This window comes from Mirounga leonina, unplaced genomic scaffold (assembly GCF_011800145.1).
Source record: "Mirounga leonina isolate KUSES-001 unplaced genomic scaffold, KU_Mleo_1.0 Mir_53, whole genome shotgun sequence".
Lineage (NCBI taxonomy): Eukaryota > Metazoa > Chordata > Mammalia > Carnivora > Phocidae > Mirounga > Mirounga leonina.
Window position 1 is genome coordinate 12481185 of NW_023270807.1, and position 27856 is coordinate 12509040.

General features: G+C 41.8%; 1 protein-coding gene across 2 annotated transcripts; it reads left to right on the forward strand.

Annotated features, from left to right (window-relative positions):
* Positions 1 to 14396: 14396 nt before the first annotated feature.
* Positions 14397 to 27255, forward strand: ENPP4 (ectonucleotide pyrophosphatase/phosphodiesterase 4). 2 transcript variants are annotated; one of them, XM_034990467.1, is made up of 4 exons: positions 14397 to 14592; positions 20062 to 20920; positions 21742 to 21912; positions 23798 to 27255. In XM_034990467.1, the coding sequence occupies exons 2-4, from the start codon at positions 20095 to 20097 to the stop codon at positions 24160 to 24162; spliced, it is 1362 nt and encodes a 453-aa protein (XP_034846358.1). In that variant the 5' UTR covers positions 14397 to 14592; positions 20062 to 20094; the 3' UTR covers positions 24163 to 27255. The 2 variants fall into 2 exon arrangements, with proteins under 2 accessions (XP_034846358.1, XP_034846359.1); XM_034990468.1 differs by lacking the exon at positions 14397 to 14592 and adding an exon at positions 17384 to 17663.
* The last annotated feature ends 601 nt before the right edge of the window (positions 27256 to 27856 follow it).

Genomic DNA, 27856 nt, shown 5'->3' on the forward strand with positions numbered 1-27856 from the left:
TGATCATTTGGAGAATATTTTTAACGGGGCCTTCTAAAAGGACAGAGGGAGAGTTTTCTATCTTTCCCTCACTGGAGAGATCATTGGAAAAGTCTCCAATGCTTTCTTGTGGTAATTTAAAATTCGTAAGCCCATCAAAAACAGGGCAAGACCTCTCTTCTGCCACTCTGACAAGATGTCACTAGTTTTCATCTCTTGGAAATGATGGTACTCAGGTCCCGTTTTTGGCTCTCCAGAGATGTCAGCAAAAGGAGGTCATTACAATATGTATCCGTCTATTAGCTCATCCCAATTTGGATCCAGTCATTTTGTCTGCCTTCAACCCTTCACTGTGTTCCAATTTCAGTCACCAGGTCACAGCTACGATATGTGGCAATATCAAGTAGCCAGGAAAAAGCAAAACCAAGGAAAAAAACAAAACAAAACCCAAACCCCGTGAGTTAGCTAAGACTGGTATCACTGCCCCTACTCTCATTTTAGAGATGAAGCAACAACCTTGGCAACATACTGGGATTGTCCCCAAGTCAGATAGCTCCCCAACTTTGCTCCAGCACCGCTCGCACCATGGTGGTGACATTGGCATTGGCTCAGGCTGCAGGAGCCTCTCTACCCAGGCTATGGATTTACACCTGCCCTCTCGTCTGACCGGCCCCTCCTCAGTATTCCGGCCCATGGTGCTAAGTCACATCCATTTATTGGGGCCCAAGTGGACTGGTCCCATTCGTGAACTCCATTTTATTCTAATTTTTAAAAGTCATCTTATATATTTTCTATTTTAAATTATGTAAGAAATATACAAATACAGAAACAATATAAGAATTGCAAATAACATAAAAGAATATAAAATAAAAAGTGAATTTTTTTTTTTAAAGATTTTATTTATTTGACAGAGAGAAACACAGCGAAAGAGGGAACACAAGCAGGGGGAGCGGGAGAGGGAGAAGCAAGCTTCCCGCTGAGCAGGGAGCCCGATGCAGGGCTGGATCCCAGGACTCTGGGATCATGACCTGAGCCGAAGGCAGACGCCTAACGACTAAGCCACCCAGGCGCCCCGAAAATTATTTTTTTAAGAGTTGATACTTTATTTTTATTTATTTTTTTAAATTTAAATTCAAGTTAGTTAACATATAGTGTATTATTAGTTTCAGGGTAGAGTTTAGTGATTCATCAGTTGCATATAACACCCAGTGTTCATTCCATCCAGTGGCCTCCTTAATGCCATCACTCAGTCACCCCATCCCCCAACCCCCTCCCCTTCAGCAACCCTCAGTTTGTTCCCTAGAGTTAAGAGTCTCTTATGGTTTGCCTCCCTCCCTGTTTTTATCTTATTTTATTTTTCCTTCTTTTCCCCCATGTTCATCTGTTTTGTTTCTTAAATTCTACATGAGTGAAATAATATGGTATTTGTCTTTCACGTAGCATAATACCCTTTAGTTCTGTCCACGTCATTGCAAATGGCAAGGGTTCATTCTTTTTGATGGCTGAATAATGTGAAAATTCTTAACCATCTCTCTGTGCTCCTCTACCTCCTGCCTCAAGACACATACTCTCAGTTTCACTCACCTTGCTAAGATCACTGGTACGTATTGTCCAGTAAAACAATTGTCAAAATGGTTGCTATGGACTAGTGATTGCTCTAGGTCTCCCATTCTCCTACTTCTTTCCAGCTGAATGTTATGTAAATATGAGGGCCAAAGCTAGTCTATTTAGTAAGGATGACAATTCCAGGTAGTGCGATAGGAATGTGGGTTTGGCTACGAGTGGTGGTCATAACAATAGGCCAGAGGGCACCAAGTGTCAACAGACTTTATTCAAGCACAGGATGTCTACGATCACCTCATCGCCCGCCTAGTCTTCCATCTCTCAGCCCTTCCTTTCCCACAGATGGACCTTGAACACCTCCTTTCTCATCTCTAGAACCAAAGCTGGCCTTAAGAAGGAGAGCTTTCATAAGCTCATCCCCGGCACTCTGTCACTCAGCATCAGATCAACTTTGCTTTTCATCTTGGTCAAACCTTGTTCCTGGTTTTTACAGTGTGCCTCTAGGTAAACCATGCACAGTGAGTGATGTGCTAGGAGCCCTGTGAGCTATCAGCAGGGCACTTCCACCCTAAACTCTGCTCTAAGATGAAGAATACAACCCTGATAGTGAATAAAACAAGGAAATCTGCCCCATGCTTTCCTGGGCTGCCTTAACATTGGTGGGGGTCTCCCAAGCAACTGTCGTCGGGGCCTCAACATTAGCTGTAGCAGCATAATTGCCCCAGAGCACCGAGCTCTTGCCTGAAGGCAGAGGGAGTGATGAGGAAGTGAAGGGAGAAGGACTCCGGACTTGTGAGGGGAGCCCAGCCTGACGTCCGGGGTCTGACAGTAGGCCACAGCTGTGGTCTTGAACGTGCCCCTGAACGTGCCCCACTCTGGCCCTCAGCCTCCTCACCAGCCTCCTCAAGTAAGCGGGATGGACTCACTTTCTAAGGTACTTTCTGGCTTGGCTTTCACATTTGATGAGTCTGCGTTTTTCTCCATTACTGAAACACGAGAAACCACTTAGTTTCATTTTTACCCAAGCCACTCCCATCAGGTCTTTAAGACCGGGAAACAGCCTATTTGAATGTTGACCATCATCATTCAGGCATTGGCTAGGTGATACTCTCCTAGTTGGGGTGATGGATAGCTAGATTACAAGCTCATTGCAGAAGCAGACTCTTGACTATTCTTCTTTCCTGGGGTAGCACAGAGTTACGCACGCAGGTGACCCTCAATAATGCATTGAATGAAAAGATTTGGATCGAGACATGCAACCTTTCCCACCTAATCCACCACGGAACAAAGAATGTCCCAAGGAAACTTTGGGGTTGGAAATGCATCTTGTAAGAGAAAAATCTCTGTGCTCATCTAATCGAACCTGGCTTGACATGCGTCTGGTACCAACCTGCTAGTTGGTAGTGAACAAATCCAGACACATGAATCTGTTCAGATGGAAATCGTCAGCTCACAAAACAGCTCCACTGTGTGGATAGTTTCTAACATACCCAAAAAGCACGTACAACTGTGCCTCATCAGACTGTTCAAAGGAGCACAGTATAACCAGACAACCTTGTAACGTCCTCAGGGAAGGAATGGGTGTTTCAAATTTGTTACTGAGAACTAAACAGGTAATTAAAGCTTCTTCTTACATGTAAAAGGCAGGTTTGAATTCAATAATCTCTGAGGGGTTCTTTTTTTTTTTTTGGCTTTCTTTGATCATTCATAAACTTAAATGCCATATCATTTCATCCATGATAGGCCATTCTTAGGGAAGAAATATTTTTAGGTTCATTGCAGGTGCATTCTGCACATATTGAGAAATCAAAAAGAAAAAAATGTGTGTGCAGGGGGTGAGGTAATAGAAGGAGAAACTCACGTCCAAGTTCATTTAAAAATTTTTCTAAGTCCTTATTTGCAAAATGACTGCAGCCATATTCAAATTATAGGTTGAAAAATAATAAAAGACACATCACAGAGCTCGAAGTGTAGTTGAATTTTTAAATGAAATTTGTAAAGCATGAGTCAGGTATACAAAGGAGGGGTGCTTTTTAAAAATGTATTTATATGTAACTTCACCTTGTTCCAGAACAGACTTAAGGTGGCATAATATAAACTATAGGTAAAAATCAAAGGAGGGAAAAACAAGGTTGGGCTGGGACAAACTCCAACAAAGAATACCACGTAAAGGATCAGTACTAATGTTCTACACCTCCCTTTGGGGAGAGACACATATTCATATAGTACAGGAAATATACCAATGAGGGGAAAAAGTTTCTTTTTTCCTTGACTTGCCCAATACTTGCTCAAAGTATTCTCTCATTTGAGCATGTCCCATGTGACTATCACACAACTTTTTGAGGATGGCAAACAAAAAACGCTCCTTTCTACAAGGGACTTGAAGAGATTAAGTAATGTGCTTGTAGCCACATAACTAGTTTTGACAGAACTTATAATTAAGATCTTTCAACAAAAGCATGGGCTTCTGAAAAACTGTATATAATTCCCTTTCCTGTGGGACTTTGAGGAATAAGATTTAAAAACAACAACAACAAAAAAACCCCCCGCCAACCTAGGGGACCTTAAATGTAGTTCTTCCTGAAAAGAACATTAATTAGTACACATTTTATCCCTCTAACTTGAAGTTTTTACAAAACTGCAGTTTTCAAAACATTTGAAACTACTGACAATTGTAGAAACAATATGAAGCAAGAGACTTTTAATTTAAGCAGAGAGGTAGCAAGTACGGGGAAGGGGACGCGGGAAGCTGGTGTGGAGGGTGATCGGGGCAGTGGGAATGGGGCCGAAATTCCAAAGCAGGCAGGAGCTCCAAGTTTCTGAGAAGTGGAGAGGCCAGTTTGTCAAGAGTGAGGTGTGTGACGCAGGGAGTTAGAGGGAAGTGAGGTCCAGAAACTATTCAGGGGTCAGGTGACATGGGACCAGACCAGCAACAGTAGGGAGCCTGGATTTATTCCGAATGTGATGAGAGATAATTTGTGCTGTGTGAGCAGATGAGCCTCAGGCAGTGATCTTCTAACTGAAAATTTGCATTCAGGTCCTGCATGAGGACCAGAGAGTAAAGGGCAGGAAAAGAAGCAAGGAGCTCTGAAGGGGGGGGGTAGCAGGGTCCAGGGAAGAGGAGGAGGTGACCTGAGGTTTTGCTGAAGGGGATAAGAAGCAAGTAGTGGGGCAGCTTTGCAGCAGGGGATGTCGGGAGTCAGGCTGTGGTGTTAGGAGACTGGGGGTTTCTTTAGCACAACGGCTAGTCACTCAGACAGGTAGGTGGTCTGTCAGCAGGAAGGTGGGTGATGTGGGCAAACAGTTGTGGGACACTTGCCAGCACGCAGGGCACACCTGCAAGCAGGTAAATCATACTGCAAGTGGACATGCCATCTTTAAGTAAGTGGTATTTTGGGCTGAATTGTGCATCCCCCCCACCCCCGCCTCCCCATTCCTATGCTGAAGTCCTAATTCCCAGTACCTCAGAATGTGACTGCCTTTGGAGAGAGGGCCTTTAAAGAGGTTACTAAGGTAAAATCCAATCTGACTGTGTCCTGATAAAAAGAGATTAGGATACAGACATGCATGGGGGAAGGTGGCCATCTACAAACCAAAGACGGAGGCCCTCAGGAAAAAAAACAACAACAACGACAAAACAGCCTAGCTGACACCTTGATCTTGGACCTCTAGCCTTCAGAACTGTGAGAATATGCATTCCTATTGTTTAAGCCACCCCAGTCGGTGGCACTTTGTTATGGCGGCCCTGGCATCCTAATCCAGGTGGACAACTTCTGTAAATCTCTGGGAGGTCCTGCAGGGTCCAAGTGCTACGTGTAAGTAGCTGAGGGAGGCTGCTGAGTCCAGGAGAGACCAAGGGGGGTTCATGAGTTTCTGGGGGGTGTCCTGCAAATTACCAGGTGGCCCTGGCCAAAATCTAGATGATAGCTAACCAGTTCATTGGCGCAAGAATAACAGGGTGCTGCAGATGAGTTACGTGGAAGGGAAACGAGTCCATAGGGGGCTTTGGTGAGCAGCTTGGTGACTCCATTGAATCCCTAGAGGCTGGCCCACAGCAGCTGACCCTGGAGGGCATCTGTGACTGTGGTTGAGAAGCTTGGGAGGGCGACTGGAAACCATGATGCTGAGTGTCACTTGGGGAGTTCGGCCTGGGTGTTATGGGTGGGGTCAGTAATGATACCACTATCATCTAAAACAGCAATGAGAAGTCAGGACTCTACCAGGTCCTGGAAGAGGGGCCAGAAATCCACCTCCTCCTTCATTGAGGCAGTACCTGAGTGCAAAAGCTGACTTTCTCTTCTTACCAAATATTCGGCTTTCCTAAATTTTCTGCTACCCAATCTGTTTCTGTGTCTGCAGAATCTGTTAGGACCTGGCCTAGGCTGGGCAGGCAGGCTGGAGGACCCATCCAAACCTGATGCTTTCATCTAGCCCTATAATTTGTAACGATCTTTTTTTTTTTCTTTTTTAACTTTCAAGTTTTACTATAAAGAGTTACATTTATTAAAAGTTTCCATTCTGTTCAAATGATTTTACCTTCGTGAAGCACTAACACAAATTAATGTTAACCAATTTTGTACTCCTTCTGGAAAAGGGACTTCCAGGAGACAGAAGCAACCTTCTGTTTATCTCTGAAAAATATGCCCGTGACACAAGTATTTCTTTTATTTTTAATGGATCTCAGAAAGCATCACAATACCCAGGGCTCCTGTACCCTGAGCAAAGATATTTACATATGTCTAACAAAACCAGTTACATAACTGGCCCAGATGCCTTAGGTTAAGTAAGCCAGATTGCATTCATGGCAGGTCAGAAATGGAAAAAGGCCCAGCCAGTTTTGCTCATGGCAAAGAAGAGGGGAAAATGTATCTTCGGGAATGGATAGCGGCCTAAAAACAATCCAAGGCAGTTCAAAGCAAATCTAAAATTATCTTGGAAGTCTTGGGTACAATTATAAAAAGTTATGTTATTTTTTTACATCCTCTTCCATGATATACTTGTCTTGTTTTATGAGAGTGTGTGCCTCAGCATTTAAGAGAACTGGTCCCTGACCCTACTGGTCTGAGCTCTAGAGTAGAGCCATTACCAAAACCCCAGAGTGTGCAAGCAGCTGCAGAGACAATTTGGTGTTGATGATTAGTTTGTACCTTCACAGGTTAATTCCAGTGGCAAACCTCAAGGCTGGCCTGTGCACTGGTGAATTGGGCATCTTAGATATGTGGGTTGTCAGAGTGAGAAGGAGTGGCAGCAGAAGCCATGTAATTCAGTCCCTAGAATCTGCCAGACCTGAGTTGTTTGGATTGTTGTTTTTTAAGATTTTATTTATTTATTTGAGAGAGAGAGAGAGAGCGTGCACACACACCACACACAGGAGTGGGGTGGGGGTACAGAGGGAGAGGGAGAAGCAAATTCCCCACTGAGCAGAGACCCCAATGCAGGGCTCCATCCCAGGAACCCGGGATCATGACCTGAGCCAAAGGCAGACACGTAACCGACTGAGCCACCCAGGTTGCCCCCAGACCTGAGCTTTAATACCCACTCTGCCACTCAGTAAGTAGCTCAGTGATCTGAGGCCAGTGTCTCTTAGCTAGTTGAGTCTCCAATTCCTCATCTGCAAAACCAGCCCTCCTACAGTACCAGCCTCTTTGTCAAATAAATGAGACAAAGCAGTACCAGCCTATTGTCAAACAAATGAGACAAAGCAAGTCAAGTACTCAGTGCAATGTCTGACACATGGTAGGTGTTAGCGATTATTATCACTATGACCAGAAAAACGTTCCCCAACCTGAACAATGGTCAGCAGAAGTCGGAGCTCTGGGGGAATTTATGTAATGTCCAATGTAGTGGAACTTAAATTTTCTGACCTTTGGGGCACATGATTATGCATATCCTGTTCGTTCATTCATGAGCTGCACGATTGCTTAAAGAGTAGACAAAATGGACTTCCCCAAAGGTCAGATGTGTAGTGGAGACAGCAGCTGGATGGGCATAGGGCAGAAGGGCTCCCTTCATCCACGGCCACTGCCTCCATAGCTGGGTCAGATCAGGGAGTCTTATGCAGTCAAGTTTCCTTCTTGTAGATAATATGGTTGAGAACAGGGGGACAAAATGATTCACGAGGCTCTTTTGGCACCAAGCTTCTGTTATCCTTCAAATATTTACCATTTCTACTTGTTTCAGATGGGCATAAATAATAAGGATATTTATAATCTCATGAAATAGGAAGACCAGAGGTAGGATAGCCTTTGGGACTGGTTGAATTAGCAGCTCAACGATGTCTCCATGTACTGGGTTCTTTCTAACTCTCCACTGGGGCTATTACAGACTTCGATTCCGGCTCCTCTAGTGGTAAACATAACAGTAGCAACAGGAACCGTATGATTTATTTTTCACTTCCACTGAGCAACAGAAATGACTTCTAGGTTTCTTTTCTCTGTCTCAGAAGTTTCCAGCAATCTTCACTTACTCTGACTAGAACTGTGCCCTATGCCCAAATCTAAACCAGCAAAGTGTGTGGAATTACCAGGGGATCAGTTGGGTCCAGATCTTGAGCTGAGATCTTTCCCAAACTCTGCATCTTTCTCAATGGGAATGAGGGGGAATAAGTGCAGTTAACTCTGCCACAAAGCATGCTCTAGATTCACTGGAGGAACTTAATGATAATAAAATAAAACATAACAGGCTCATAAATTCTTCATTTCCACAGTGATGTTTAGACATGTATATTGTTTCATTTAGTGGGCAAAATGATAACATTCATTTATAAATGTTCTTTCAGCTCAGCTTTTGAAAAAGAAATTTTATATAAATCCTAGAAACAGGGAGAAAGTCTAAACCCATTTTGTGTCACAGACTGAAATGAGCTAGGAGCAATAATCTAAACTCACCATTTACAAATGACTGTGGTGCCTCAGAGAGAACTGACTTGGCTAAATTCACAAAAAGTAATTTCAATTAGAGTCATTGCCCCCATAGCCAATGTCAGGTTTGGAAGACTATGTTAGAAGCAGTTTTTTCTCCCCCTGCCCCATTTACTACAAGATTCAGCATTAGCATACAATACTTGAAGATTTTTACCCTCTAGACCAAAGACATAGCTCTTTATGTAGCTATTTCTTTTTTAAACTCCTAATTGGGATGCATAACTCATTGCCTGAAAGGATGGGTCAGACGTTAGAAATTACAGAAAAGAAGTTTCAGAGGAAAAGCCACACCCTGTCCAAAGAAAAACAATTCTAATCCACTGCTCAGTCTGATTAAATAACAAAACCGAAACTAGTGAATAGAATTTCAAATCACAAGAAGGGTATTTTAAGTTTCACTTTTTAATATATATTAGATGTTAATGCAAACACAGTACCAGTTTTATCTTTATTAAGGGGAGTGGAAAGGACAATGGAGGATCATCGTATTTCAGTGATTTTGAAAGTTTAAAACTCTCCAACCACCCCATTTTCTGCAAGATTACATTTTAATAATCTCAATCAAGTAAGATTGTAAACTATTTTTAAATGCACCTGTTAAATGTGATTCTGTATTATCCATCATGAACTAGTGTTAAACATTACTCACTCACTCTAAATGAATTTTTTCAAGTATTTCATAAAGTGGTGCAAGAAACAGTATAAGTTCTTTTGAGGCTTTCCTAGGTAGAAAGCAACGTACTCAGTTTTTTAAAAGACGCAAAAATGGGTAAGATTCAGTCCCTGCCTTCAAGGTAACTCTAATCTAGAAAGGTGAATGGAGAAGACATCTCTCTGTTGCTTTTGCCCACCCAGCATTCATTTCCTCTTCTCATGGTTCCTCCAAGAAACCACTTCTTTTTCAGTTTTAGTCTGTGGGAGTCATTTGGGGCTGACCACGTCTCCCCTCATCTCTAGCATGGAGGCCTAGGGTAACCAACTATCCCAGTTTGCCCTAAACTGAGGGATTTCCCTGGGGCATGGGACTTCTAATGATGAAACCAGAAGAGTCCCGGGCAAATTGGGATGAGTTGGTCACTCTTACTCTGACCAAAGCCTGGCCTATGAGAGCCAATTCCACTCCCCTGACCACAGGAATTGGTTCTGTGATGGGGACATGCCCCAGACCAGACCCAAAAGACTCAATCCTGAAACTTTTGTTGAAACAATTGAGAAAGAGTCAGTCTTTCAGCCCCCACTGCTAAATAGGTAGGCTATAAACCTACCCCAGCTGCTGGTGATCATTGTTTTTACTGCAAATGGAAAGTCTACCTGGGAATAAAGCCAACACAGAGAACGCAGAGCCAAGAGATGGACTGTGATACCTGATGACTTTGGGCATTTGGATCCAAGTTTACCTGAAGCTCCATGGCTGGGCTTTTCCAGTCACATGATTCAATACAGTCTTCAATGCTTAAACTAGTTTTAATTGAGTTGCTATCACTTAGGTCTACAGAGGGGGATCAGAGAAGCAGATATTTGCTTACATTACCATTGAGTAAAGTAAATGCTATAAGGGAAGCCCAAAGAGGGAGAGGTGAAATCCTGCAGAGCTTACATTCAGCTGCCGGAATCTGGAAATGGTGGAGGATGAGCTGGGTTTTGACTGGTTCTCACAGGTTAGACGGTGAAGTAGTTTTCTATGGCTGCTGTAACAAATCACTACAAATGTTTTATCTTATGGTTCTGGAAGTCAGAAGTCTAGAATAGGTTGGCAGGGCTTTGATCCTTCTGGAAACTCTTAGGAAGAATCCATTTAGGGAAATGGATTTTCCAGCTTCTTGAGGCCAAGTACATTCCTTGACTTATGGCCCCATTCTATCTCTTCACAGCCAGCAGTGTAGCATCTTCTAATCTCTCTGACTCTGACTCTTCTGTCCCATTTTCTTCCTTGTAAGGAACCTTCCGATTACCATTAAGTTAGGCCCACCCAGGTAATCCAGGACATTATTTCCCCATCTCAAGATCCTTACGTTAATCACACCTGCAAGGTTCCTTTTACGATGTAGGTAACAAAGTCACATATTCTGGGCGTTAGGATGTTGAGATCTTCAGGAAATTGTTACTATCTGTTTTTCACTTTCCAAAATGTCCTGGTTTGGATGATGAAGTATATGGTCACCCTACTTAAGTGCCATTATCCTCAGTATCTATTGACTATTTCCAGGTAGGAGCTCTGTGTTAGGCCCTAGGGAAAAACAAGAGACAGAGGCAAATTTTCTGTGTTCATATTGTTTACTACCTAGTTTTAGAGTCCAAAGATGTTTGTAAAATGATAAGGTAGCACAAAAATTAATTGGTCAGGTAGGCAGCAACATAAATGCTAAGCAAGAGAAACAGAAGAAAATAGGGCTTCCGATAATCAGAGCTATAGGAAGAGAGATATCTCTGCAGCCTGGGTAAGCAGGTGGGATGGACTGGTCGGCTACTGGACCTTCAAGTGTGGTCAGGCTTGTGGAGGTAGACAGGCAAGAGGGTACACTGAACCTAGGTCACTTGTTGTGTATCAGTAGGGATGGAGGAAAATGTCATTGTCTGGTGCTTCATTTCCATATTTCATTGAATACAAAATACTGTGTTAGGAAGCCCTATTATTTGATATGTCACTAAGAGAAATTGTAGCCAATCCGCTGTAAGATCATTCTGATTTCAGAGGTGTTAAAATATAGGGGGAAATGTATACATTTTAATCAATGAGATAACACCTTTTCTCAGATGTGAAGACTTTCGCTAAAGTGGCACATCTCTGGACTTACGTAGGTTTAATTACTGTACATCCTCTTATTATTTGGTGTTTCTAATCATTTGATCTCAAACTATGGAACTACAAAACAATATATGTAGAATTTAATAAATATTCCTCTTAACAGTGTGATTTAAAGAATTCTCTTTACTCATACATAAATCCTCTCTAGGGTTCTTCTTAGAATTTCCAGAATGAGTATAACTCCTTTAGGATATTTAAGAAGCTGAATATTTTAATTGGGTTAAGTCCAGATAGAGTAATATATTAGTTAACTAACGCATTTGCATTCATTAGTTTACTGTTTCCCAAACTTGCCAAATCACAAAATCACCTGTGACTTTTGTTAAAAATGTCCTAAGTCCCTCTCCTGTAGACTTGGACCCAGTCAATCTTGTGTGGCATCTGAGAACTCTATTTTTCACAAACACTGGATGTCTCATGATGAGACATGTTTGGAAAATACTGGGTTAGGTGGTAGTTAGTAACCTGCTATCCTGATGTGTTACACAGTGAGTGCAGCTAACAGGACACCAAGGGGACACTTGGATCTAGGAAAAGGTTATTGTGTGAGATGTGGGGACTTTCTACACTAAATATAGAATAACTTCAAATTGGCAAGGAGCAATTTGAGGTCAATAAATGCTTACAGTGGGGATGGAGGTCTAGGATAATAATTGAACTTGGGATGGTTTGGTGCTTTACAGCCTACAAAGTGCTTCTACATAAAGGGTCTCTTTGGCTTTCACATCTAGGTAGTAAGCAGGTATATCTTTTATACCTGTGTTACTTGTAAATCACAGAGGTTAAGGTGCTTGTCTGAGATTCTACGGGAATATCAAAGCTGAACTCTAATCCCTGATCTGACCCAGCTATGGAGGCAGTGGCCGTGGATGAAGGGAGCCCTTCTGCCCTATGCCCATCCAGCTGCTGTCTCCACTACACATCTGACCTTTGGGGAAGTCCATTTTGTCTACTCTTTAAGCAATCGTGCAGCTCATGAATGAACGAACAGGATATGCATAATCATGTGCCCCAAAGGCCAGAAAATTTAAGTTCCACTACATTGGACATTACATAAATTCCCCCAGAACTCTGACCTCTCCTTCTCGTTCTGACAACCCACAGATCTAAGATGCCCAATTCACCAGTGAACAGGCCAGCCTTGAGGTTTGCCACCGGAATTAACCTGTGAAGATACAAACTAATCATCAACAGAATACAGCAGGCCCAAATTGTCTCTGCAGCTGCTTGCAGACTCTGGAGTCCCAGCTGATGTGGGAAACAAAGGCAAAAGAAAAATTATTAAATTTCCATACTACCTACAGCCCATTGACAAGTCCTTGAAACAGGCAGAGTGACATCCCTCTAGGGACTCAACTGCCTCAATGTTAATACTTTGCTAAGGGTGAAAGGCAATCCTAGCCTGAAACCCCCCCACCTCTCAGGATCCTGTAAGTCTACTTTAAGGTATAAAAATTCCTTTGGAAACTTCCTTTATCTCTAAACCCACCAAGATTCGTTTTGGCAATCATCACCCCAAGCACATGGCCCACCAATATACATCTGAAGGGTCTCATGACTAAGGTTTTATTAGATGGTAAAAAATGACCTTTTCCCAACAATAGCTAGCCCCATCAAGGTCCTAGAAACCTTGCTTCCAAAATTCCTTAGAGACTTCCGCTATCCCTAACCCCCTCCCAACCTGAAAGCATATAATGGGCCCTTCTTCACGACCCCATTGCAGCTCTTTCTGCCCAGGGGTCCTGTCCCCTTGCTTTAATAAAATCACCTTTTTGCACCAAAGACGTCTCAAGAATTCTTTCTTGGCCATGGGCTTGGAACCCTAACGTTGTTTTTCCTACATCACCAGCCATGCCTATACTTTAAAGCTCACAGCCAAGATGCAGAACTTAGACCTTGATTTCTTTTTTTTTTTTTTTAAGATTTAATTTTTAAGTGATCTCTGTACCCAACGTGGGGCTCAAACTCACAACCCTAAGATCAAGAGTCACATGATCCACCGACTGAGCCAGCCAGGTGCCCCATACAACTTGATTTCTAAGGTCCATTATCGCAGGTTACTAATCCAGGTACCGGGTTTACATCCAGTAAATCCTCAACACCTGAAAATATTAACATGACTAATATTCTTAATTCATTTATTCGCATGTTTTTAAGCAACTGCTGGAGCTACACTATTGAATATGAAAGAAAATATCCCCTTGGAGTTTGCATTTTAAAGTGAGGGGAGGCACGAACCCAGAGCACCTTAAAAGTTCCATTAAATTCAATAAACATTAAGAAAAAAATAAATAAATAAATAAATTCAATAAACATTTAGTAAGTTCCTTTTCGACGCCAGGTCCTGTATTTGGCACTGCAAATCCAAAGCGAAAAAAGATACCATCCACTCTTTACCAAGTATGCCTGGGTAACGCGTTAACAAATACATCTACTTCATTTGGTAATTTCTCTTCCTACTAGTAACTTTAAAGATACATTCTTCCTTTCCCTTTCCTTTAAGTTTCCAATTAAAGGCAGGAGCACAATCCCATATGCAGCTGTCAAAAGACGTGCCCATTTCTCAGCTGGTTCCCTACTGCAAGGATTGTTTCTGTGTTTCTTGTGACCTTACCTGTAAACTGCCTACTACTCAACTTTGGGTGTAGAGGTGCTCACTTTTCCAGTGAAACAGGTACTTTGGGTAGAATCACGTCGCATTTACCTCAGGTCACTGGAACTAGCTGAAACCGCTCTAGACTTGTGCTGCGCCCTGGTGCAACCAAAGTCGTTTTTTGCCTGAGGCCACCAACGTCGCCAGGTGCCTATTAAGGAGCAGCGAACTGCGCTTGGCAATAGCCAGGGGCCTTTCCGGGGCTCGCTGGGTTTCAGGTCTCCTGAAGGGCACCCAGCCCTAGGATGATGGGAGAGGGGCGTGGTGGAAGATAGGAACGGACCTCCTCGAGCTCCAATGCTACCCCACCAAAACAGCTGTCCCCAGGTGGTACCCGACTCTAACCAATCGCAAAGGGCATTACATTTAACGCGGCTCCGGCAGCCAATCCGAGCACTCGTCTCAGCCTCCGCCGCCCGCCGGGTTCCAGCCGGCTGGCAGCAGGTTCCGCAGTCGCGCGCCGGGCGGCTGCGCACAGCCCAGAGTGCCCCCAACAAAGCGGTTCTCGCGGAGGTTGGGGCTGTTATCCGCGGCGGGGGCGCCCGCTCTTGCGCAGGCGCCTCAGGAAGATCCCTGCCTCGCGCGTGTCCTTTCGGGTCTGCCTCGCCCCCGGGGCCCACGGGCGCGGGGTTCCGCCAGTGCTGAGTTCCGCGCGCCGGCGGCAGCGGGTGAGTGTGAGCCTCGCGCGGCCGGCCTTCCGGAGGGAGATGCCACCCCCTCCTCGGCCGCCTGGGGCTGTGACACTAGAGGTCGTGAGAAACACCCCCCACCCCTCCCCCAGCCCCTGGGGCGCCGGCGGGTCGCCCGCGAAAGGGACGCGGAGGCGCCGGGAGAAGGCTGGGCTGGGAGAGGCGGAGGGCGGTTGTGGGGGCAGGAAAGAGCAGTTGGCAGGTGGTTTGGGGTGGGGAGGGCAGTGGGCTGACAGCCGCGGAGGAGCGGAGGTGGGCAGGGGTGACAGCGAGGGGAGGCGGGCGGCGGGGTGGGCTCTTTGCGTCTGTCTGAATATGAGATCAGAGTTCCTGGCAATTACATAATCAAATTTAAGAACTAATTTCCTAGAGAACCGAACAGCAAAGATAACGTTTGAGTGCCTTTTATAGGCTGGACACCGTGTTAAGCCCTTGACAAACAGTGCTTCCTTTTCTCGGTGTAGCAACCCTGTGAGATAATAGGGTCGCATTATACAGATGAGGGAATTCAGGCTCGGAGAAGTGAAGAGGCGTTCCACATTGTACAGCTGGTGACAGGCAGATTCAGGTTTATACTAGGGCTGACTCCAGAGTGGTTTTCCCAACCACCAGGCGATCTGCTGGACCTAAGCCTGAAAACTTGCTCGGTGTTAGAGGAAGTCAGGGGCTCGTTTTAATGTCATGGTTTTCTTTTCTTTCTTCCTTTTTTCCCCCAGAGGTTGTTCCAGGCTATTTTAAGGAAATTAAGCTCACTTGAAAGCAAAGAGGAGATATTTTATGTATTTTAGCTTAGCTACAAACTATAATTCGGGAGAAATTTTGATGAAAACACAAGAAGTACCTGAGGGGTTATATTTTACTATGTAGAAGGTAAGATAGTTTTGAAGATACTAGAAAATTTTATGTGTGCTTGAAAATGGGAGAATTATTTAGAATCCCAGAATTTTTAGGACTGAGAAAGTCTTCTAGAGAGTAGTTTTTGTTTTCCTTAGAACAATAAGAAAATAATCTAGAGGAAATCACCAGTTTCCCATGTCCACAGCCAATGCTATTTTATTTTAAAGCTGTATAAAAGTTTCATTATAAATATTTGTGAAGTCTTTAGGGCTTTTGTATTACAAAGCAGATGGCGAGCTAATGGTGACAGATATCTTTCACCATTTCCTGTAACTGCTGTACTCTCCCAACTTCACTTGGGCTAAGAATGCCAGTGGGAATTGCCTGACATGCATTCCATCCAGGTAAAAAAAGTCATCCCAGTCGCGGTAGAGCATGTTTTGTCCCCTGCATTGAAGATGACTACCTACTACTTCTGGTGGCTGTTGGGATATTTGGGTGTAGTCCAGATGCTTTTTTTTTTTTTGTCTCTTCCCTCCGCTATTTTTTTTTTTTTTTTTTTTTTTGGTTTGAAAAATTACAGAATTTTCCTCAAAGTTTAGTCATATAACAATTAGTGATTTTACTTCCTTGAAAACTACTTGAGAACTTTTCACTGGTATTTTGTTTATCGATTAACATGCCCTGTTAGGGGCGCCTGGGTGGCTCAGATGGTTAAGCGTCTGCCTTCGGCTCAGGTCATGGTCCCAGGGTCCTGGGATCGAGTCCCGTGTCGGGCTCCCTGCTCGGCGGGAAGCCTGCTTCTCCCTCTCCCACTCCCCCTGCTTGTGTTCCCTCTCTCGCTGCGTCTCTCTGTCAAATAAAAATAAATAAATAAAATAACCTAAAAGAGTGTTTGGGCAAGACTTCATGTGCAGGAGGTAACTTCAGGATGCTTGGGAGCACAAACTACTACTGAAGAGCTGTTAAAGGTCACCTATAAGTCACTCAGATAAATGCCTATTATCTTTTACACGTCTTTGTAATACATTTGAGGCAGATGGTGATGGTGAAATATGGTAAAGGAAAGCACCGTTGGCAATGATTTCTGTAACTATTTCACAGTAGTGTGCATGTGGGTTCGGCCTGGATCCTGCAGGGGTTTGACTGCCGGGCTGGTGTTTGTATAGGCAGGGGGACTCTATGAACATTTTTTTCAAGAGGAGTGTTATGAACAGAGCTCCACCCAGGAAGATTAAGTTGGGAGCAGATATTAGGTGAGAAAGGGGAGGGTGAATAAGGTGGGAAGGTCAGTTAAGAGACAGAAGCGCTCCCACAGGAGGTATGGCAGCAGCTGTGGTAGAGATGGAAAGAATGGGGAGCTGTTCAAAAGGCAGGTTCCTGGCTTCTCCTCTAGCCTGACTGAGTCAGAATTTCCTAGGTGTAAAGACTGGGCCGCTGCACTTGTAACCAGCTCCCTCGGTGATTTTTCTGTCTACTGTGCTGTGGTAGATGATATGCAAATAGAATCGACGAGGCTGGCACGGATGGTTTGCTCAGGGCAGCTGTGGTGTGAGAGAATGGGGAAGCTGTTTTAAAGGCTGGGGAACGAAGGAAAGGAGAAAGATTTGGAGGTGCAGAGAATGCATTCAGTTTGACATACCTTGCGGGCTTACCTTGCCCGCAGAATAGTTTGTGCGGTGGAATTGGTGGGGAATGTAAACTGGTTGCTGAGGAGGGAAAGATCCAGGGCAGTACATTAAGACAGTTTGTGGTGCGTCTGGGTGGCTCAGTCGGTTAAGCGGCTGCCTTCAGCTCAGGTCATGATCCCGGGGTCCTGGGATCGAGCCCCGCCTCGGGCTCCCTGCTCTGTGGGGAGCCTGCTTCTCCCTCTCCCTCTGCCTGCCGCTCCCCCTGCTTGTGCTCTGTCTCTATCTCTCTGTCAAATAAATAAATAAAATCTTTAAAAAAAAAAGACTGTACAAAATAGATTTATGGTATCTTTAAGATACGGTACCACCGATCTGCTGTTTCAGTCGACTCTTACTGGAAACAAATATTTGTATATGGGAAGGTAGCTATACTCAGAGAGAAAAGAGGGAAGCCGCTCAGTCCAAGCTTTCCTGGAGACCAGCGTGGCCTCCACACAAGTTCTCCCGTTGCTGGAGCCCGGGGCAGTAGCCTGCATACTGCTGTCATGTGACTGAACTCACACTGACCCACTGAGGGAGGAGGTGAGTTGTGCATGAACACTAGGTCGGGGGCACCAAATACTGAATGAGAAGAGAAATGCTGCTCTCTGTCCTGATTCTTGAGAGTTGATATTGCGGCGCCATGCTGGGACCGTGTCTGTACAGCGTGTCTCCTCTACCAAACAGCACTGTTACTGTTCTCTTTGGAGAGCTGATTTGGTTTTGTTATTCCGTCCTGTTTTGGGTTTCATGGATGGCATCAGCAACAGATCATGCATGCACCACACTCAGAAGGCAGCCCGTCTCAGGTTAAAATGGTAGACTTTTCAGACCCAAAGACCCTCACAGACAAAATTCTGTGCCGATTTGAGGTTCCTAGTTCTGAGACAGTCTTCCCAATTTGAGGTTCCTAGTTCTGAGACGGTCCCAGCTTCAGTCAGCAGATGTTTGAATGACTGCGCACACACAGGTCATCTTGCTGGTATGTTTGAAGGAAAGAAAGTCTCTGCCTTCAAGTAATTGTGGTTAAGTTGGGAGAAAGAAGAACACACAATAAATGGCTCCTGAACTTAATCATCATGTCAGTTAGCTTGTGGCTGCTTCTGCCTGGGACCTCGAGGTGCAAACCCCCCGCGGCCATACCTTGGGACTTCTTACTCTGAAATAGTGAATTCACTCACCTCACTCTGACTACAGCCTCACATCCTTGCAACTTCCCTCAGAACCTCTGTACTTCACGATCTGTATCAGTTTGAGCTTAGATGCTGCAGTTCAGATTTTAGTCACTCCCTAGTCAGGATCTTGAACTGCCTTTGTTATACTTCAGTTTCTCACAGTCTCAAGTGCAGGCACGATCAGCTGCCTATTTTGTTCAGGCCTGTGCCAGGGCCTCTGAATTGCTAGAGAAATCCAGTCAACAGTGTCACTAAAAATTCAGCTCTGACCACCCGTCCACTGTTGCCCTGTACTCTCTCCCATTCTCCATGTTGGCCATGTCAGACCTTCTCTGTTGCTCGAACCCTCGAACCTTTTACCATCCTACTCTCTCTCAACAATTGCCCCTACCTTTTGCAGCACAGAGTACAGCTCCCTTCATCTCCAACCCTCAGGCCTGTTGGCTTACCTAGCTTTAGCTCCTTCTCTCCTATTACAGTGGAAGACATATCCTGTCCAACTACAGTGAATCATCCTACCTAAACCACCTATCCTGTTTTCTGAAGGACCAAAGATGATAGAGACTGAAGGCAGGGAGATTTATTATGGGAAAGCTGTTTTTATAATCAGTGAAATAATGCAAAATCAGAGCTCTAAACCTGGGGTATTAGGTAAACTACTATGTCCCTGATAGTAAAGAGGAAGTTTAAGGGATATGGTGAAGTTCATTTCAACAGCTGTTGGATTGCTTCAGAAGTCACTGTGGCAGCCAAGTCCCTATAGGCTTTGTCTGTTTGTCAACCTCCTGTAAATACTGGGAATGTATAGATTAAGGTGAGATCTTTTTCTTAGGTAATATTTATTTCTTACCCCCCTTTTTCATGCCAGTATCTTCAACAGGAGCTGGTGGTGAGTCAGCATGGTAGAATTTCCACCACCTATTTCTGTGGCTTAAAAAGAACATAGGTTACCAGTCGTTAAACTAGAAAAATAATCTCCCTCTCTGGAGCCTCTGAAGGCCTGGAAGGATCATTTTTCTTTCTTCATCTGTTCTTATTAAGTTTTTTTAAAGATTTTCTTTTTAAGGGGCGCCTGGGTGGCTCAGTCGTTAAGCGTCTGCCTTCGGCTCAGGTCATGATCCCAGGGTCCTGGGATCGAGCCCCACATCGGGCTCCCTGCTCTGCGGGAAGCCTGCTTCTCCCTCTCCCACTCCCCCTGCTTGTGTTCCCTCTCTCACTGTCTCTCTCTCTCTCTGTCAAAATAAATAAATAAAATCTTTAAAAAAAAAAAAAAAAGATTTTCTTTTTAAGTAATCTCTACACCCAACATGGGTGCGAACTTACACCCTGAGATCAAGAGTTGCTGTGCACTGACAGAACCAGGCTGGCACCCCTGTTCTTATTAAGTCTTTAGAATAACTTCTGCTACTACAGAAAAGCAAGGCAACAAACAGGAGTATTTCTGTGGCGTATAAGAATGGCCCATACCCCCTTCAGAGCATGAAGGATGGGGCAGGACATGTATAAATAGGAAATTGGACAAGTAAAGACAATTTTTGTTTTTTTCAATTTTAGCTTTATTCAGTTATCTTTCAGTAAATGACCTTACTTAATTTTAAGTTGATATAAAGCTGGCATATAAAAAGTTTATAAATTTTGCTTCTCTTCTCCTGATGGCTAAACTTCTGAAACTTAGGGGCACCTGGGTGGCTCAGTCGTTGAACTTCTGAAACTTAATCCAAATCACAACAGCACTACCACTTATAAACTGTGTTTTTATATTTTAGGAACCCTGATTGCTCTCCTTCAACATATTCATTATGAAGTTGTTAGTAATACTTCTATTTTCTGGACTTATAACTGGTTATAGAGGTGACTCTTCCCGTAACCTGCCACCCAAGTTACTACTGGTATCCTTTGATGGTTTCAGAGCTGACTATCTACAGAACTATGAATTTCCTCATCTCCAGAATTTTATCAAAGAAGGAGTCCTGGTAGAGCATGTTAAAAATGTCTTTATCACAAAAACATTTCCAAACCACTACAGTATTGTGACAGGCTTGTATGAAGAAAGCCATGGCATCGTGGCTAATTCCATGTATGATGTAATCACAAAGAAACATTTTTCTGACTTTGATGACAAGGATCCTTTTTGGTGGAATGAGGCAGTACCTATTTGGGTGACCAATCAGCTTCAGGAAAACAGATCAAGTGCCGCTGCTATGTGGCCTGGAACAGACGTACCCATTCACAATACCACACCTTCCTATTTTATGAATTACAGCTCTTCAGTGTCATTTGAGGAGAGACTAAATAATATTACCATGTGGCTGATGAATTCGAACCCACCAGTTACCTTTGCAACACTCTATTGGGAAGAACCAGATGCAGGTGGCCACAAATATGGACCCGAAGATAAAGAAAACATGTACAGAGTGTTGAAAGAAGTAGATGACCTTATTGGTGAGCTAGTCCACAAACTCAAGGTGCTAGGACTGTGGGAGAATCTCAATGTGATCATTACAAGTGACCATGGGATGACCCAGTGCTCAAAGGACAAACTGATAAACTTGGATCTCTGCATTGATCATTCAAGCTACACTCTTATAGATTTGACTCCAGTTGCTGCTATACTTCCCAAAATAAGTAAGTAACCTTTTAGCTGAGGGATATTTGAAGGGAGCAATTGAATGAGGTGGGAGGGTTTTGTAAAAGAATACAGCTCTGGTTTTTTGTAGTGCAGTACCATATATTCTTACTCGGAATGGGATTAAATGTTTTCCCCCTTAAGTAACAAGTCTTTAAGCAGTTAGCCTAAGGTTCATGTTCAAAGAGATTACTTCCTTGCTTTTTGGTATATTTCTTAATTATTCACACTAATGGAAAAAGGAAATTTTTATCCTTAAAAAACATCTTGGATTTTTGTGTGAGATGTACTGTTCATCTATTGATCTTAGAATTAGTAGTTAGCGGGCACCTGGGTGGCTCAGTCGTTGGGCGTCTGCCTTCGGCTCAGGTCATGATCCCGGGGTCCTGGGATCGAGTCCCACATGGGGCTCCCTGCTCGGTGGGAAGCCTGCTTCTCCTTCTCCCACTCCCCCTGCTTGTGTTCCTGTTCTCGCTGTCTCTCTCTGTCATATAAATAAATAAAATCTTAAAAAAAAAAAAAAAAAAAAGTAGTTAGCAGCAATATGTAATTAGTTTATATTTACTTAGGAAGCTACACATGAAAATGTCCCCTTTTGTATAAAAGTCCACCAGAGAGAATCACAAAATGAAAAAGAGACATGTGAATGCTTGGAAAGGAAGGGGTGTGTGTGTGTGTGTGTGTGTGTGTGTGTGTGTGTGTGTGTCCGTCCGTCCAACAGTGTCACATAATTTGTTTCCAGTTATTCTAGTTAGAAGTATTTTTTTCCCTTATCAGCCAATCATGACTTTTTTCCTTTACTGTTTCCTTTTTCTTCCAGATACAACAGAGGTTTATCACAAACTGAAAGTCTGTAACCCTCACATGAATGTTTATCTCAAAGAAGACATTCCTGCCAGATTTCATTACCAACATAATGATCGAATTCAGCCTATTATTTTGGTTGCTGATGAAGGCTGGACAATTGTGTTAAATAAATCATTACCAAAATGTAAGTATTTAGGATATTTCTGTTGTATTCTGGGGATAAATCACACATTGTGACACTGTTCTGTTAACAGTGTACTTTGATTTAGAGATATCAACACTGTCTAATCAGTTCACTTTTTGACTGGATTAATTCTCAGGTTTTCATTCAATAGCAATTTTTAAGCACAGTTTACCCTTAGATGAGGAGGGTGGGTGACCTTAAGGACAAAGGTATAGTTTTACTTTCTTACCCACACTGCAGTTACTGTCAGCAACTTTTCAAGGTTGGTTCTCTTGATTTGTAGAAAATGAGAGAGAAGTAAAGAAAATAAAAGGGGAGAGACTTGATAGTTCAAATGCTTTTTAAAATTTTGTATGTGTTAAAAAGCATTGTCCAGGTAACCCAGGTCTTTCCCCAGTGATGAAATCATTTACCTGAGTGCTAGCTATTTGGAACACTGGGCAAAAACCGGAACAGGTGTATCAAAACCTCTCCTAGAGCTGAGGAGATATAGAGGGGGGAGTTACAGATTCCCCCCGAACCAAAGCTTATTTATCCATATGTTAAATTCAATTTGAGTACTTTAAAAAAAAAAACAAAAAACTGATTTTATAGTCTGTAGCAGGAGTCAGAACACTTTTTCTGTAAAAGGCCAGATAGTAAATATGTTAGGCTTTATAGGCCGGCTGGTTTCTGTCTCACTCAGTTCTGCCTTGTAGTGGAAAAGCAGCAGTGGACATTATGTAAACAAACTGTTGTGGGGGTGTTGAAATGAAACTTTGTTTACAAAAACAGGTAGAGGGCTGAATTTGGCCCGGGTCTATAGTGTGCAGATCCCTGATCTATAGCAAATAAGAAGCTTCAGACAAGGATAAGACTAAAGGTTAATGGAATGTATATGTTATTTATACTTATATACTCACTGTTGAAAACTTAGAAAACACAGAAAAGTTTAGAAAAGAGAAAAAAATCAATACAGAGGTACGGAGTTCCCCCCTTCTAAACTTTTTTCTATTACATATACAGTATGTTTTTACATTACTGAAATTATAAAGTCTATATAAAGTTATATATTCTGTTAATTATGTTGATCACATTCATTATTTCTATTATGAAATATTTCAGACATGAAATTAAGGGATAATATGGCACAAACTGATACACTCACCACTCAGTCACTTGCACTTCATATGAAAGCAGGAGCTTATCAATGCAACAGGCGTACCCTAAAAGGGAATATTTGCCAAAATAAAGCTAAAAACTGAGGATCTGGTGTTGGGGTTCTGTCTGGGACTGTCATGTTTTTCTGTGAGTTCAATTTGGAGTTAGAAGTTGGTGAAGTGGTCAGACTTCACATCGAATACAAGAACCCCTTCAGTAACATTCTCACTTGGCCCTCCAGAGGTCGAGGGGTTCGTTCGCTATCAGTAAACCAGGAGTATATAATATAATCCTGTTTCTTATCATAGGAGCAATTGATGCTGCAGATGCACTTCTTCCCCATTCACTGGTTTTACTCACTTCTGCTCTTCCCAGTTACTCAGGACCCTCAGCCCAGCCACTCGCTTCTAGGCACTAGTGCTCTTTGCATGCACACAGTGCTAGAAGTTGATGGGTGAAATGAGTGGGGCTGGCACTGACAGGTGCATCAGGTTGAGAAATAGTTTTAAAGCCTCGGGTCATGACCGCTTGGAAGAGGGGTCTATGTGTGAAATAGGGGACGTGGCTGAGTTGAACAAAACAGAAAATTTTCTTTCTGGCCCCCATCTGGTCCAGCTAATCAGAATTTTAATGGATGGAAATTACACTGGCAAGAATCAGTATATTTACACTAGAAGAAGTTATTTTGTAATAGAAAGATCAGTCTTTCTTTTAGGAACTAACATAATTTTGTTCTTTTTTTCAGTAGGTGACCATGGTTATGATAATTCTTTGTCTAGTATGCATCCGTTTCTAGCTGCCCACGGTCCAGCATTCCACAAAGGCTACAAACACAGCACAATTAACAGTGTGGATATTTATCCAATGATGTGCCACATCCTGGGATTAAAACCACATCCCAATAATGGAACCTTTGGTCATACTAAGTGTTTGTTAGTTGACCAGTGGTGCATTAATCTCCCGGAAGCCATTGGAATTGTTATCGGTGCGCTCTTGGTCTTAACCACGCTAACATGCCTCATTATAATCATGCAGAATAGACTGTCTGTACCCCGTCCATTTTCCCGACTTCAGCTGCAAGAAGACGATGATGATCCTTTAATTGAGTAACATGTGCTGGAGTTTATAAAGTATCTTTGATTAGTCACAATACCAAGGGTACACTCAAGAAATGGTGTTCTAACGATGAAAAATATACCTTGAAAGACAAAGAACTTAGACCAAGTATGCTAGAATTATTATGTTTTTCCTTGTGCTTTGTTTTGGTGCATCAGCTAATACAAAAAACCCTGACCATAAAATTGCTAGTAAATCATTAGTTAACACCAACTATTTCTCTAACTGGAAACTTTTTTTATGAAAAATATTGCCTCTGCCTTTTTTTTTTTTTTTTTGCAATGAGGATTTGACACATTTTTAAATAAAAATATATCAAAATTTAGTAGGCATGCTTTTCTAATAGATTTTTATATTTGTAACTGAAACAACAGAAATCTTTATGCACTTAGTGGATTTTGTGTATTAGGAAGGAAAAGTTTTCTATATTTTTATATTTAATAACTTTTAATAGAGTTTGTATCCCAGGTAAACCTGTGACGTAGGAAGACCTCTGTGATGGTTAATAAAATTGGTTAACCAGGCAAAACAGATCTAGCATATAAAGAAATTATTTTAAGAAAAGCTATTATAAAAAACACAACAAGACCATGTGATACAAAGCTTGAGTCTTCACCATTGTGTCTTTGTTAAGATTCATAAGCTATTGAAGTCAGGAAAGATATCTTTTGAAGATTGTTGCTAATAAGAAATTAAGAAAATGGAAAGAATTGCTTTTCTCTGTGCTTAATGCCATTGTGGAAGTTATTCGTGTGTGTGTGTGCGTGTGCATGCACGTGCATGCGTGTGTGCATAAGTGTGTTTGCATGTATGAATGTGTAGACTTCCTGTGACTGATTGAGGCGGTCAGCGCGGCTGGTCTGGTCAGAGTGGCTGGTCTGTGGGCTGACTTCCACATTCCCACGGAATGTGGCTCTCAGCAAAGGGTATATTTGCACTTCATATTTGTTTACTTTCTTATGGCTCACAAGCTAAAGTCATAACTTAAGAAAGTTCCTTAGTTTTTGTTACCGTGTTTTACTTTCTCATGTTGCTTATTGTAGCCAGAGATATCCAAGTGCTGTAAAAAAAAAAAAAAAAAAAAATTATGACCTGAATACGAATCTGGCTTCAGTTGGGTCAGAACGAGGAAGAGAGATTTTGGTATCTACCTTTGGGACATCTATGCCTTACTTTTTAGGCAATAAGTACTTAAATTTAAAGTGGAATTTGGTATCTTGGCATCTTTGCCACTCTTCCTGTGTTAAGCGGCAGAATAAACTCTAAGCGCTGTTAACATTCTGTAGCCTGAGTGCTGTCCGTGCTGTTTCTCCAGTGTTTGGTTCACAGAAGTAATTACCCTGCTCTGATTTTTTTTAACATACATGTTCAGAGCTAAGGATTTGTTGTGAAGAACTGCCATCCTACCTTTGCTAGGTGGTACTTTCTAATAATCAAAAGTAATATGCAGAAACTGACTTGTGGCAGACAAGATTGTAACTGTTAAAGGAAAAATGGGCTTCAGGAACCATCCAACAGGACCTGACGCAAGCAATTAATAGTGTGATATTTAAAGTTTTGACAGTATAAAATAAACTAGGTAACTGTTTTACAGATAAAAAAATTATCTACAATAAATATGCAACCCAGTTAAGTGTTGATTATCTGTGATGGTAAAGAACAATGGTGCCAATCATCAGACATAGAATTCATCCTATTTGGTCACTGCTCATTTTGTGATCCGAGGATTTGGTACCTATTGTTTTGGGGGTTCTTGAGAAGCATTTCTACAACCTGTATAAATAGTTCATGCTATTGGTCGTAAGTTGACTGTATTAAGAATAGCATAGTATATAAATGAAATAAAAACCGTAGGGTTAATTTTGCTTTTTGACAAATTTTATTTCATTATTTTCCTCACATAAAAGTTACCCTAGAGGTTGTTTTTCTGAACAAAATAATAGAAAAATTTCTTTCTGTCTCAATTTCCATTTAAAAAAAAAAAAGGACAGTCACATTTAACACAGTGGACACTTTTTGAACTATCTAAAATAGTAGCAGGGTATTTTATACTAGTTCAGTAGAGCTTGGTCCTTGCAGTGCTGTTTTAGTTATTACATTAGTTTGATTGGTGGTTATGAGTTTCAGAAATCTATATGTAGCATCTAGCCTGTGACTGGATTTCATATGGGATGGAATGGGAGGGATATCCTGTTAATGTCTTAACCCTTTGAACAAGACATTTACCTATTTGTCTTGTCTTTCATTCCATTCTCAAAATACTAACTTTAATTAAAAATTGTAAATTTTTTTGTATATATGCTGATGGGAGAAAATAGTATTTATTTAATCAAAGAGACATTTATATGTTATTAGTTTGAACTTTATGTTAATTCATTTGTATCTTTACAAAATTATCACTGTTAAAGCCAGTGAGTACCCTGAGTACACTGAGAAAATCCTTTAGTGAAGCCAGCTTTTTACACTGAGATTTTGGTATGTATTTTGTTAAATAATTGGCTAATATCCTGACATGTTTTCTAGGTGATGGAAAGTATTTGGCTCCAGGAAACATTTAACTGTTTATGACAATGATAGTCAAAGGTAATAGGAAAACTTACTGAGTGGTTTTTGTTAGTTCGGTGAGTGAATTCAGAGTAAGTGCATTTACTTATAAAGGACAGTTCTGCTGTTATTAATGTGCAGGTTCTTCTGGTAAACAGCAATAGAATTCTAATATAAATTATTTCAGTGCTGTGTACTATAGGTTTTGTGTTATTGTTTTATTAAGCTTGGTATAAGAATTTAAAGATAAATTCTTGGAACATTAAAAGATTAAAAATGCCTTCGCACTGTTCTTGGGAGTCTCCCTCTCTTGTCCGTATCTGGTAAGCTTTAAGGATGATGGCATTTAATTCCTTTTATTTGGAGAGTTTTACGTCGTTGTGAATACATAAAGTTATAAATGAAGGACAAAGATGGAAAGTATGTATTTTATTGTCACTTCTTAAAATAGTGTGTAAATAAAATGATATGAGTATGCTTTAAAGAAATCTGTATGTATTGCCTTAAGTTGAAGTAAAATATATTTTGACTATAATGTCTGAATTCATAGTTAATGATTTTGCTTATGATTAAAACATTTTATGTGAATAAAATCTACCAAAATACTTTTACTGTAATTATTAAATATAGAATGCAATTTTAATTGATTTTTTGTCACCCTGCAAAATACACTTACTGTGATAGATGTTGACATGACCCAATAATACTTCAAGAATCCATGTAGGCATTCATTACAGATTTTTTAAAAACCAGGATCAAGTATAAAACATTTAACCAAATTTTTAAGACCATGTATAAATATACAATTTAGCATGAGGACATCATTGCAAAGAAAGCCAAGATAAATTTTGCAGAGCTTCCATAACTATAATTTATTGGTGTACAGTAGAAGGGAAGAAGTTTGAAAAAAGCAGGTTACAAAACTCTAGAGGTGAGGGAGGATTATAGCATTTAAACTGTGTTTTATAAATAGCCATACTAACTGAGTATAGATTCAACAAAATAGAGCAGTGTGATAAATTCATTTCCTATTTCATACTCAGTGAACACTGTTAGGAACTGTGGGAGAAAACAGAAAAGGTACTTTCTTTACTCTGAAGAGAGCTCTGCAGCATCTCAGAAGTGGTAAAACTTTATACCAACA

Excerpts from the sequence above, each read along its gene's own strand:
- ENPP4 (XM_034990467.1), top strand. The coding sequence starts at position 20,095 with ATGAAGTTGTTAGTAATACTTCTATTTTCTGGACTTATAACTGGTTAT. Across the intron at positions 20,921-21,741 it reads TGCTATACTTCCCAAAATAA|ATACAACAGAGGTTTATCAC; the intron begins GTAAGTAACCTT and ends TTTTTCTTCCAG. Across the intron at positions 21,913-23,797 it reads AAATAAATCATTACCAAAAT|TAGGTGACCATGGTTATGAT; the intron begins GTAAGTATTTAG and ends TCTTTTTTTCAG.